This window comes from Phoca vitulina, unplaced genomic scaffold (assembly GCF_004348235.1).
Source record: "Phoca vitulina isolate PV1807 unplaced genomic scaffold, GSC_HSeal_1.0 scaffold4, whole genome shotgun sequence".
NCBI classification, from domain to species: Eukaryota; Metazoa; Chordata; class Mammalia; order Carnivora; family Phocidae; genus Phoca; species Phoca vitulina.
Genome location: NW_022589707.1, coordinates 80,166,710 through 80,180,660, shown reverse-complemented (window position 1 = coordinate 80,180,660; position 13,951 = coordinate 80,166,710). Strand labels below are relative to the sequence as shown.

The following is a 13,951-nucleotide window of genomic DNA, read 5'->3' as shown; positions in this document are numbered from 1 at the left end:
GCCGCCCAGGCGTCCCTCTCCTCCTTCATTCTATATACAGCCGTTCTCTGTTTGTTACTAGACACCCTTAGAATTCTCACCCAAAACACCTAGAGTCTCCTATCCTCTTCCCACTGCCAACATCGAGCCCACCCACCTGGTATCAGAGGCGTTTACTCAGTGGCTCAGCCCCTTACCACTCACGTCGTCTTTGGAACCCTTTGAAACACTCTTAGATCAGACTTTTTTCCCCTAATACCTCCCATTCCAATGCAAGAAAACTCAATCCAGAGAACTTCACATTAGCCTTCTCTTCTAGTTTCTGATGGGCTCCAAATCCACACCCTGCCTACGGACGTTGGGATTGAAGTCCAGCTGGAGTTCTGGAAGCGTTGGCAGTACAGGGTATGAATGAACCACACTTGTTACATAGTGGAGAAAATTTCTAATTAGGAGATCAGTCACAGATATTAGCTGGCCTGGCTCAAGCTCAGTTACTAACACACAGTTGGGAAGAAGCATCACCAAAGAGATGAGTCACCTGGCACTGTTCCAAATGGCTGGACCTAGTGTACCTGTGCTCTCGTGGCTGAGTTAAGGAGCCCATTGGAGCTGGACATTGACTTTAGGGGAGAAACGCAGACTGTACTGTGAGCATCTGAGGACCATTTGGCTCAGTTTTTAAACTTATTTCAGTTCATACAATTGCTCTGGATTATTCTATCCCAACATCATATCTTTGTCTGCTAAAATCATGGTACTCAACATGTGCCCTGGCCGTTTTTCACAGAAACTGGAGGCCTTCCCTTTTCTCATACCAGCTCATGGGACAAGAGTTAGCCTTGAAACCCAAGGGTCCTAATTTCTTTTCCTGAATTTACTGGGCTTCACGAAGAAGTATATCAGAGAAGGCCACTCCGGCACTAGAGAATCTTCCCACCTGGTATTCCATCAACACTTGAAGTTTAACTTCTTTCTTTAAAAAAATAAAAATCAACGGATCAGAACAAAGGTGACTAAATCAATAAGAGCTTTTTAAGCAGGCTTTTATAATGTGTATTTTTAAAGTCAGGATATTGATGTATAATTTAATTTGCATGAATTTGGGGGGGTTGGATTATATTTTTAATTGTGGCAAAATACACATAAGAAAATTTACCATCCTGGACGCCTGGGTGGGTCAGTCAGTTAAGCGTCCGACTCTTGATTTTGGCTCAGGTCATGATCTCAGGGTCGTGAGATTGAGCCCCGCGTCGGGCACTGCACTCTGCGGGGAGTCTGCTTAAGATTCTCTTTCTCCCTCTCCCTCTGCCCCTCCATCATACCCTCCACCCCACTGTGCATGCACACGTGCACACACACTCTCTCTAAAAAAAAAAAAAGTGGGGAGTGCCTGGGTGGCTCAGTGGGTTGAACATCCAGCTCGGGTCATGCTCTCTCAGGTTGTGGGATCAAGCCCTGTGTCAGGCTCCACACTCAATGGGGAGTCTATTTGAGATTCTCTCCCTCTGCCCCTTCCCTCCCTCACTCTTGCATGCTCTCTGTCTCTCTAAAATAAATAGATCTTTAATAAAATAATTGAATTGAACTTTTTTAAAAAAGAAAGAAAGAAAAAAGAAAATTTACCATCCTAACCATTTTTAATATATAGTGCAACAGTGTTAAGTACATTCACAGTGTCGTGCAGCCAGTCTCCAGAACTCTTTCCATCTTGCAAAACTGCAACTTTATACCCGTGGACCAACAGCTCCCCATTTTCTCCTCCCCCAGCTCTTACAGCCACCTTTCTACTTTCTGTCTCGGAATTTGACCCCTCTAGGCACCTTATATAGGTGGAATCCTGTATTATTCGTCTTTTTCTGACTGGCTTATTTCACTTAGCGTAGTGTTCTCAGTGTTCATCTGTGTGTCAGAATTTCCTTCCTTTGTAAGGCTGAATAATATTCCATGTATGGCTAGCCCACATTTTGCTTATCCAGTCATCCGCCAATGGACAGTATTTGAATTGTGCCGCTATGAACACGGGTGGGGGAATGGCTCTTCAAGGTCCTGAGTTGTGTTAGTGTCTCTTAAAATTGAGTGAAGGAAGCCTAGAAGAATTCCATATCCCATGGTTTTACATTTTTTTTTTACCATTCGGAAAAAATCAGGAATGCAGCACAGGTAATATCTTTCCAGCTTCTCAGTGTGCTGACTTTTCAAGGGCTTCTTGTGCCATTCTTCAGCCATATGTGAGTGCTCTGAGAATTGCCATTAAATAGAAAGTGGCAGCAGTCTAGCTCTATCTCCGTGATTGAGACACTGATCAAAGGCGGAATTATCAGGGACTTGGTGTATTACTAAAACCCACTGTTCCAGTTTCCCCTCACACGGGACTTGAAGTCCCACACCATCCCTCCCTAGGCCAAGAAAGCACGTGGTCCCAGGATAGTCGGGGAAGTCCAGCTACAATCTGCTTCACTACCGAGTGCCCTTCTCACTGGCAAAAACCTATAAATAACATCTGTGATCGGTTTCAGAGTCAGCAAAGGGGCAAGGGCTGAGGGGTTGCTGAAATAATTTCCTGGACAAACTGACCAAAAAAAATGACCTGTGAATAAATCGTAGAGAAGGAAGAGCTCGCCAGCCCTGTGGACAGATAAGACTCCTCCCCTGCAAAACCAGCCTCTCTTTCATGCCCTACATTGTCTGCAGGCATGTATAAGCTATATTCTAGATCATTTGGCATTCAAATAGCTAAGTCGGCTCCACTCAGCTCAGAGATGATTGGGGGGCTGAAGTGTTAGTGTTCTGCCCTCCTGCAAGGAGGAAAGGGAATCTAGTTCAGGAACCAAAGGAAAGCGTATTCATCTCATCTCATCTTTTAAGACCCCGAGACAGACTCCTCCACCGCCCCCCAGATACAGGGTCCTCCAGCATTAAATGCACAGAAATCAAATGCATATCCATTACAGTAGAAATCCTAGGGAAGTGGAGCTGAGGTGACAGATTTTGAAGAGCAAACATGCACCTTTGTGCTCTGTCTTCTTAAAATTCATCCTCTCACCTGCCAGCCTTGAGAATTGCCTATTTACATAACTAGCTGCCTAAAATGGAACATTCGATAATGTTACACGGTGCCTCGCTCCGTTTGAACCCACCCCCAGGGTATGAGTGCTCCAGAAGTCCTCCAGCTGCATGTACCATGGTGCACTGGCCTGCCGCCATGCCTCCGTGTGGTATGAGCCTGTCAGCACGCCCGAGCTAAGCAGATGTCGGGCCTGCTCGCCGAGGTGGGAGACCGGCAAGCAGCAGGGGGAGGGGACATGATTCAGCAAGTGGCACGGTAGCACACCGTCCTCAGGGGACACACAGCATCTCTCCCCGAGCTTCCCAGCGGGCACCTTGTTCTGCCCAAGGTGCTGTCTCCGAGACCACCGGCAGAGAGGGACTGAGAAGGGGGAAGCTGCAGGATCTATGGGGACAACCCGGTACAGGAGGGAGTCAGCTCTGATGCCAGCCCTGGCGCTGAGCCAGCCTCGACCCCCTGCTGGTCCTTTCCACGGCACGGCTCTCCCTCCTATCCAAACGGGAATCCTGCTGCTCACTTATAAGAGGAATATAAATAAGTGATAAGGAAGTGTTCTGATGACGATAAGCGCGTCTAGCTTCTCAGCGGACCACATGTATCAAAGAAGGCAATTGTGTGTGTTTGTTCATTTATTTTTCAGCGTTCCGGTTCCTGTAGTCAGTTTAGAGAAAATTCCTAACCTAGTGAAGGCAGATGGTGCCAATGTCAAAATGAACTCTACAACCAGTACCGCGGTCACCTCCTGCTCCACCCCGTCCTCTGCTGTCTCCACCCCACCTCTAATTAAGCCAGTCTTGATGTCCAAGTCAGTGCCACCTTCCCCAGAGAAGATCCTAAATGGCAAAGGAATTTTGTCCGCCACAATAGACAAGAAACACCAAAATGGCACCAAAAACAACAACAAGCCTTACAGGAGACTCTCAGGTACGTGTCTGTGTCCTTCAAGTCTGGCTCACGATTAGACTGCATCTGAGTCACATCCATGACCAAGGAGTGCTGTGCTCTTATCACTGAGCAGGTCCGTTTCGTTGTAAGGGGAACACGGGATTTACCTGCCAACAGGAACCCCCCACCTACAAATGCGAGGGAGAACGGGGTTCTCTTATTTCCGGGCCACACGAGGGCTCTCGCTCTCGGCTCAGTGCTCAGCAGGAGGGGTCCTCCCGGCCCAGGAGGCAGGATGCCTTACACCAACCACGACAGCCCATGCAGTCTGAGGGTCTTATCAGGCTGACGGGCTGTACCCGCCCCGGGTTCCATAGAAGCCTCCCTGTGGGGAAGCTGGACAACCACAGGGATGGATACCTCACAGTAGGTCAGGGCCGACATGGGACAGGACCGTGAGTGCTGTCTGCCCTGCTCTGTGCTTGGGTCTTCGTTGGCTGCCTGGTTGATTCTGTAGTCTGGGGCTACGACTGCCTTTCCCACATAAGCAGGTCAGAATTCCCGTTTGGGAACATTTAGGCTGGCACAGCCGGTGCGAGGTTGAGGGGTTTCTCTCGGATCTCCTTCTCGGTTGTCTGCGTAGACAGTTGGGATGCCCAGAAAGGTGCACAGGGCCGAGCTTGGAGGCAATGGTTGCCCTTAGGGGCCCCCATGTGGATGATGTTTGCTTTGGATTTGTTGTGGAACTAAATCTGGCAGTTCTGCTTTCTCCAAAAGACCAAGAAAAGCTATACACTTTATAACTTCTTCATACACCAGGGGCATTTATCAAATGTTGACTGGAAAAAAAAAAAGAAAAGAAAATACAGTGAAAGCCACCTGGTAAGAGAGAGGAACTATGCCCTCCAGGAGGAGCATAGTTCTGAATCAGCCTAAGACTTGTGGGTCCTTTTTATTTTTTACTTCGTGTTAATCTGTATTTCAGGTTTTCTATCTTACATCTGTAACTGTTAAAAAAAAATCATTTCTTAAAAGCTCTTTGGACCCAAAGCATGCAAAAGATGTTTACCCTAAAAATCTCCCTATGTACTGTTCACCCACTCTCAAGAAAGAAAGGTAGCGCCTGGCGTTCTCTTTGAGCATTGCGGGGGCAGGGGGGGCCAGTGTGGACGGGAGCCCCCAGCTCCTGGCTCTCTTCCTGGATGGAAAGTTGAAGTTCACTCCGCAGAGGTGGGTGGCAACATCCCTGGAGAAACCAGTAGGCCCAGCTGGGCAGTGTCCAGAGATAGAAGCATGACCATGGCTTCCGGCCTGCGCCCCAACCTGAAGTTGTAGAGGGTTTGTTGGGGGTTTTTTTGGTGTTTGTTGGTTTTGCATTTTGTTGGTTGTTTTGTCTCATTGGGTCTTTTGCTTGTTTCTGTCTCACTTTCACATTTGGCAGCCAGCTCCTACACCCCGGCCAAACAACCTGCTCAGTTGTAGGCCAACGTGAGCGCTGGTGTGGATCTGGGCCTGGGTCTGACTCTGACAGGCCCAAGGGGAAGAACTCAGTGGCAGGCAGCCTGGGGCCTGGCACCCAGGCCCTCCTCGGTGGGCAGAGAGGGCTCGGAGGAAACAGGCATCTCCAAACCTCACAGTTTTCTAGTATTAAAAGAGAAGCTAAAAAAAAAAAAAAAAAGTTGGTGGGAAGCCCCTGGCTGGCTCAGTCAGAAGAGCATGAGACTCTTCATCTCCGGGTCGTGAGTTCGAGCCCCACGTTGGATGTAGAGATTACTAAAAACAAAATCTTTAAACAAGAAGATGATGATGATGACAATGACAAAAGCCAAAAGAAGGGGGCGGGAGGCATTTTGATGACCAGCCGGGAAACCTGTCTTTGGACCTAAGAATGGTTTTTATTGCAGCCATCATCATGACCACCGTTGCAACCACCACAGGCCCCAGACTTTCTATTAAAAACAGAACACATTCATTTATTATGCTCAGAGTTCCCCCCACCAATCTCAGACAGCTTTTCAGGTAAGCTCTTTTTAGTTTGCAGCCATTCAAACCTCTTAAGGAGACACCCCGCCAAACTGATATACAACCCCCACCCACTGACACTGTTGCCGGCCTCCCCAAATGCCCACAGGAGCTGTGTCTTCCCTGTGCTGCAGGACTCAGGTGGTTGCTGGGTGCCTTCCAGAAATAGCACGGACGGACTACCCAAGACGTGGACCTTTGAAGCTGAAAGGGTCCTTAAGGGATGGTCTCAGGTCCCCTCATTTTCCGGGGAGGGGAGCATTTTGGTAATCCAGGAGGGGCAAAGGATCCAAAGTGGGCATGGAAAGAGTAGGCTCCTTAGAAGTAACGTCACCATGAGCCATCATCAACAGTCCAGTAAGTAGGCAGGAACTAGAGAAAACCTGGCCTCCCTGCAGCCATCCTTCATCCCCACTGGGTTGGCTAGCATGGCTCATTCCCATTAGGAGCCAACAGGCGCCATGCTGGGAGCAAAGCAAGCTGTGAGACCAGCAGGTCTTGCCCTCTGTGCACCTTCAACTTCAGATGCTCAGACAGCACACACCCAGACTTTCCCCCTGCCCCCGCCTGTGACACCACCAAACATTCCTGAATCAGGTCCAGAATTCTGGTCCGCAGAGCTGTGTGGAAAGCCCGGTGCTGAGGACTTTGCAAAGCACAAGAGAGGGGGGTCACACTCACATGGCAAGGAATAATCTCCCACTTAAATGGTGAGAACTAGCGGGAAGGCAAGGGGCTGGGGGAAGGTGACGTATTCTTGGAGCTGCCCAGGAAAAAGTGGCCCTCGGGCCTCAGGTGGCTCTCCCTGGTCTGCAGCCAGCTACACCCGAAGTGCCAAGTGCTTGGGGAACCGTTTAAGTGTAATAAAGTGTGCGAGCATCAGGGCTCCCTGCCCTCGGTGCCTGCCCCCCCGGCCCCCACCCAGTCCCCGTGCCTTGTGCTGCATCCCGCATCCTGACCGAAGCTGGACTTGGAACTCTGGGGTCAGAGGGGAGTGCCATTTTCCCCTGAGTGGTTCTTGAAGCATTTTAGCAGCCGGTTGGAAAAAAAAAAAAAAGAGAAAAGAAAAGAAAAACAAAAAACCAGATTGCCTGACAATGTCTCACTTGTTGGTGCAAATGTGCATTTTTTTTTAAATGTAGTCTTAATGCCAAATCCTATTTAGTCTCCTTTTTTCTTATATTTTTTGTTTGTTTCTTAAACCAGAGAGAGAATTTGACCCAAATAAACACTGTGGAGTATTGGATCCCGAGACAAAGAAACCTTGCACAAGATCCCTCACCTGCAAGGTATTTCTCTTTCCATAAAAAATACTTCCTGCTCTCGCTGGGGCCTTTGTCGAAATGTTTGCATGCCACTCTCTGCACACGGCAGGGTGTGGAACCTCGACATGACCCCCAGCTGTTCTTTGTAAGGGAAATGCTTTCTTCTCTTCCATGGTAGCAGAGTGCCTGCCTCAAGCTGGCTGGCTTTTTAAGAAGGAAAAAAAAAAAAATAGGCTTCCCCTGTTACTTGTGAGGCCAGACAGTAAATTGTATTTATAGGCACTCACAGGCGGTTCTAAACCCTGCTACGTTTTAATGTATGCAGGAGCGGCGGCGGCGGCGGCCTGAAAGGCAGCCGTGGAGGGGAGGACCAGCGGCCGCGCCCCTGATCCGGCCACGCCGGGTGGCCAGGGGGACAGCTGACCCAAGGCGGCCGCCATCGGGTAGCCCCCAGCCCTGTATTTCATGCTGAACTGCTAGTGCTTCTTGGGATCGAGGCCGTGGCCCCCTCCGCCTGGTGGCTCTGTGGGTCTGGGCCACAGCGAGCCTCCCACCTGCACCTGGATTAACTCTAGCGCATCCTCACCGTCGCCTTTCCTCCGAGAGGTTTCCGTGGGCTCTGCGCTGAAGCTCGTCATCCTGTGCCAGTTGTTGTTGCTTTTTTGTTTTTTTTTGGAGGAAGCTTTGGCTTCTTAACGCCAGGAGTGTAGGGCATGGTTGCGTTTGCGTGGTGTCTGCCTCTTCCCAGCCACAGAACGGGAGCTGTGGCCTTGAAGTTGACTTTTCAAGCACCTCTAAATTCCCATGAATTGCTGTTTCTGAAATGGAGGGCCTGGGGAAGCAGGTTTATGTGCTGATCAAAGAGGCTGTGCTTTTCATCTCTCTTCTCCTTAGACACATTCGCTAAGCCATCGGAGGGCAGTCCCAGGCCGGAAAAAGCAATTTGACCTCCTTCTGGCCGAACACAAAGCCAAGTCCCGGGAAAAAGAAGTGAAAGATAAAGAGCATCTCCTGACTTCGGCGAGGGAAGTACTTCCAAACCAACCCGGGCCGGCGCAGGACTCTCTGCCAGGACCTTCAGGGAGCTCTGGGCCAGAACCGAAAGTCGCCTCCCCTGCAAAATCCAGGCCGCCTAACTCTGTGCTTCCTAGGTAAGTCCCACTTTGGCAATAGAAGCCCTGAGTCCTAGGTCAAGTGACTAGGTCAAGTGACTTGCCGGGTTGTGTGTGGTCTGATCACATGGCAGACATGAGTCGTAATAGTCCTACCTCCTAACGCGGTTGTGAAGTTTAAGTGAGATCGTGGGCATAAGGGGCTCAGCCAGTGCCCGCCACATAGCAGTTGGTGGATTTTACTGCTGTCATCATCATCATCATCATCTTCATCTTCATAGCAGACCTTTATCAGACCGAGCAAGACTAATCTGGAAATTAATACGTGGAAGATGACATATCAGCCCTGGGCAACTCTCCGGTTGCCTGAGTTTTTAGATGAGTTGGACACTCCTGGTGCAGAGAGTGGGGTGGTGTTCATACCTTAGGAGCCCATTTGCCACAGTATTTTGTGGGTTTTTTCCCACAGCCCTCTTATGATCAGGGCAAAAGGAAAATTGGCATCACAGAGGCTGTTTGTCCTTCCATCTCCCTCCACACCAAGAAAGCTGAGCCATCTGTTTGGGGTTTTATTTGGTTGACCTGGACAGAGAGGAAAGAACAGAAAACAGAATTAAAACCCATTTGGATTAAGAGTGATTTAAAATCCATGCACGTCTGTTTTGATGGGCAGTGGAGTGCTGAGCAGCCGACCAATTTCCAGGTAATAGGACAGGGAGCCCTTCATCCGAAAATATTTATCTAGTGCTTGCTCCATAAGCAAGGTACCAGCGTACCACCTTTTTATGGTGCTTCACTTTATTGTGCTTCGCAGATATTGCACTTTTTTTTTTTTTTGGTACAAATTGAAGGTTTGTGGCAACCCTGCATCGGGCAAGTCCGTCAGCGCCATTTTTCCAACAGCGTTTGCTCACTTTGTGTCTCTGTGTCAATAAAGTATTTTTTATTTAAAGCATGTACATCAGGTATAATGCTATTGTACACTTAATAGACTGCAGTATAATGTAAACGTAACTTTTATAGGCACTGGGAAGCCAAAAAAATGTATTCAATTCGCTTTATTTCGATATTGCCCTTATGGCGGTGGTCTAGAACCAGCCCCGTGCTATCTCCCAAGTACGCCTGAACTATGTCAGCGCAGAGATGAGTGCAATTAGATCCTGCCTTTCAAGAATTCAGAGTTTAGAAGATAAGAGACTCGGATATCCATAACTTCATGAAAAGGAAACATTAATAATAAAATAATGAGAAGTGCAGATAGTGGTATTATCTGATCATTTTTAAGGCGTACAGCGTGAATCTCAAAGGGTAATTGTCCTGTCAGCAAGCAGGCATTAAGAGAACACAGTTACAAAAGAGAAGGAAGGAGTTGATTTTTAAAGCAAAAACAGATATTTGATGACAGTTGGTACGGATCTGCCGGGTTCTCACCCTCCTGCCTTCCACTTTGGTGCAAGCCTGATCCCGTTCGATAGCCAGAGTCCCTCTGCTGGAACCGCCAAGGTCGGCTTCAGGTGCCGGAGGACACGGTCGGATGGAACGGCCACCCGCACACGTTTCCTGCGTCATCAACATCGCCGTGGTGTTGCCGCTGACTCCCATGTCACGTCATTTTGCAGGATCATTTTATAACTACTTCTCACAGTAACGCCAGAATTTGGTGAAGGATATTTATTACTTTTCCGAGCTTTAGGGTTAAGCAGGCAGTTCTGTTCCAGATTTCCAGGCGGGGTTTCAAGTCTCTGCACAGTAGCTTTCCAGCTTCTTTGTGGCTGCAGAGCTTTTTTATTCCCACAAAACCTTACACAGTACCCAGTATAAAAGCAGAGACCTGCTCCACCTAAAGCCAGCTCCGCTCTGCTCCCATCACACATGGACCCAGAGCGTGCTGTCCCCCAACCCCTCCAAGGGATCCCCTTGGAGTCCCCAAGGGCTCCAGGGAACCCAGTTTGAAAACCGTGTTTTATTATAGGTTCACCATAGATTTTGACTGATGGAGGCACTTCACACCCCCGCAGAGTACCTGGCTTAACGGAGGAGCCAGGGGGCAGCCATTAAAAAAATAAAACAGGTAGTGGAGGCTTAAGAGCAGCTTCTTTTCTTTCTTTTTTTTTTTTTTTTTAAGATTTCATTTACTTATTTGAGAGAGAGAGCACAAGTGGCGGGGAGGGGCCCGGGAGGGGCCCAGGGAGAGGAAGAAGCAGACTCCTTGCTGAGCAGGGAGCCTGATGTGGGGCTGAATCCCAGGACCCTGAGAACATGACCTGAGCTGAAGATCATGACCAGATGCCCAACTGACTGAGCCACCCAGGCGCCCCGAGAGCAGATTCTTAATGTTCTTTTTTAATTTAATTTTCAGGGGAATGTTTGTCAATAGAGAAATGCCAGGTGTTTATGTTCTCATAAGAAAGCAGAAGAAAGACTAAGAGTGAGGTTCATCAGCAAAAAGAATGTCTCTGCAAGGAAGAAGGAGGCCAAGGAGCACATTACAAATGTTGGCTAACAGAATAATTGTTAAGGATGCTTTTCAAGGTTGATATAAGCATCAGAAAACTCAGGGATGAACTCGATTCCAAAATTTGTAGGAAATAATGTCCTTTTTCACTTGTTTTAGTTAGGATGAGACCCCATAAATCAGAGATTGAAAAAACATGATCAGAATTTGATGTCCTCCTTGGGGCACCTGGCTGACTTGGTCAGTAGAGCATGTGACTCTTGATCTCAGTATTGTCAGTTCGAGCCCCACATTGGGTGTAGAGATCACTTAAAAATAAAATCTTTAAAAAAAAAAAAAGAATTCAATGTCCTTGCATGAAATTTAAAACAACATTTATTTTCCTCATATTAGAGATATATGAGATATATAATATATATAATAGCTATTTCAATCACAGTAGTTATCTATACTTGGCAAAAAAAGAATTATCACACATGAATGGAAATATTGTAATCCCTTCCCAATCATGAATTCCTTTTGTAGGAAATGCTGACACATGTGAATTTTTTACATATCGTTCGGTAACCTTGAAAATACTTCAGTTCTCCTATCCTTGAATTACAACCCACTCTTGTCAAAGGTTCCTGAAAAAAGAACTTAGGTCTAGAGCTGGAAAAGTTAGTCCGTAGCAAGGGCCGGAACAAGGTTGGAAGTGCAAGTGTCAGCTCCGTGCTCACTAACAAGATGAGCGCGGCCATGTTTCTGAGCTTCAGCTGCTTCAAACTGCTCATCTGTAAAGTGGAGCTAAGAAGAATTAGGTAAGAAGTACCAAGTTCCTAATATGCTCAGAATTAATGGTAGCTGCTAGTAAGTGGTAGCAGTGTTCCAGGGAAAGCAGTGTGAGTAAATAAAGGCCTTGGTGCCACCTGATTTCCATTTGCCCGTCCTCCTGGCCGCTGTTCCCAACCTGGGGGCCCTTGAATAGGGGCCCTATGCTCTGTTTCTTTGCCCCAGCCCCAAGGGAACATATTACATGCCCCAAAGAGTCCAAGGCTATGGATGACCAGCCCAACCAAACCCATCAGGACTTTTGTGGGAAGGGGGAGGAGGGCAGAGGGTTGAGCCGGACTCTGACAAGTCAGTCTCTGGCCCCCAGGAGGGAGGGAGGAAAGGTAGGCCATGGAAGCCAGTGCTGACAAAATCTGGGCACATTCCCCTCTGTCTTATGGACACTCACACATCTAATCTTAAAGTATAAAAATAGCGGGGGCCTGGGTGGCGCAGTCGGGCATCTGACTCTTGGTTTTGGCTCAGGCCATGATCTCAGGGTCCTGAGATGGAGCCCTGCATCATGCTTGGCACCCAGCACAAAGTCTGCTTGAGATCCTGGGCCTCTCCCAGTCCCTCTGCCTGCCCCCCCCCCCCGCTCATGCGCTTGTGCTCACTCTCTAAAATAAATAAATAAAATCTTTTATAAAAAGGGCATATAAATGGCAAAATCCAAGGAATCTTAGACTGGCATGGTAGTAGGGAGAGAGGCAAAAGTGTCTAGATACCTGAAAAAGGGCAGAGATGATTCTGGAGTGAAAGCACTCCAGCTGGTGCCTCATTAGGATAAGTGTTATTGCTACACTGTAAGACTTGACTTCATGTGTGTCCCTCTGTTTTTTCTACATCCATTTCTCAATCTGAGGGACTTTGAAGTCACGTAGATAGTGTCAAGTCTCATTTCCACTTCTTATTAGCTTTGCCACCCATTCCCTCATCTGAGAAATATAGATAAGTTACACCCACCTAAAGCAGCAGGTACGTTGCATGAGAAGATGTACGTTGCATGTCTAGCACATAGAAGGGACTCAGTTAAGATCGATTGTTGTGTGTTCTCTTCCCCAAAGCACTCAGACAGACTGATGCTCATGCTTCCTCAAAGGGGTGGAAGAGGGAACTTTCTCTTAGTTTCCCTGAGTGGAACTGGACAGGGACCATTGATTGTCATATAGTCTTTAGACTAAACTGGTAAATGGAGAATGGCGGGTGATGTCATGCTGACATTGGAAGGGTGGATGGCAGCTTAACAAACTCGAGTGACTTTTTCAACACACTCTCATGACTAGTTGCCCCATTCCCCATCACTCCTCACCAAGCCTTGTTTTTCTGAGACACAGGTTGGTCCCAGCAAACTCCTTCCCTCAGGTTCTGCCCTGGGGTACAGTGATCAGATCTGGAAAGTGTTGAAAGCATCCCCCACTCCATTATCACCAGGAGGGTGCCTACACCTTGAGTGAAACAAGCCTGCAAAGGAACAAATTCAGAGCTCCTTCTTCTCAGGGTGCATGTGCGTCATCATTCATGATTCTGTGTCTGCTCTCAGAGCCCATTCCGCTCTAGACACAAATTTCTGTGCTCAACTTCGCTCTGTAGGATTCTCCTCACCTCATCTCTCTTTTATCTGGCAATTAGAATTTATTGTTTCAACCATTTTTTCTTTTTCTTTCCATAATTAAACTTTTTTTAAAATCAAAGTAAAATGGGCACATAGTTCAAAAGTCGAATAGAACCAAAAGACTTAGAAAGAAAACCAGTAGTTCCTGCCGTCCTGGGGGGTGGTCTCTACCCACTCTGTGTTAGAGTACCTGTTTCCTGGGTTCCATTGCCTCCCTGTCTCTTGGTTTGCTCCTTTATTCTGATGGAATATCTCCTCCATCAGCTTCCTGTGAAAAGGTGCAAAGGGGGTCAATTTTTAGAACCTTTACACACCTGAAAATGTTTTTATTCTCCTCTTACACTTAATTGATAATCTGAGTATATAACTGGATTGAAAATCATTTCCTTACAGAATTATGAAGACATTTTTTATTGGCTTCTAGCACCAAAGGTTCTTATTGTGAAGTCTGTTATCATTGTCTTTGCATATGACTAGTTTTTAATCTCTGAAACCTGGGGCTCTGAAGTTTCACAGGGATCATTCAGTATGGGTCTTTCTTCATTCATAGTACTGGGTACTTAGTAGATCCTTTCAGTCTGTGAACACCTGTCTCAGGGATAATTTTGTATGTTACATCTTGGCTAATTTTCTACCCACTATTGTCTTTATTCTCTTTATTGACCTCCTATTAGTTGGATGTTGGACCTTTTGCTCTGATCTTTTCATTCTCTTACCTGTTTTCTCCTGCTCTCTTAA

At 47.4% G+C, this 13,951-nt stretch overlaps 1 protein-coding gene across 7 annotated transcripts in view; it reads left to right on the top strand.

Annotated features, from left to right (window-relative positions):
- ATXN7L1 (ataxin 7 like 1) overlaps positions 1-13,951 on the top strand; it is a 228,333-nt gene that overhangs the window by 195,747 nt on the left and 18,635 nt on the right. For all 7 annotated transcript variants that reach the window (XM_032402354.1, XM_032402350.1, XM_032402351.1 and 4 more), the window contains 3 exons: positions 3,690-3,973; positions 7,163-7,245; positions 8,116-8,372. In XM_032402354.1, the coding sequence (XP_032258245.1) occupies positions 3,690-3,973; positions 7,163-7,245; positions 8,116-8,372 (624 nt within the window). The remainder of the gene's footprint in view (positions 1-3,689; positions 3,974-7,162; positions 7,246-8,115; positions 8,373-13,951) is intronic.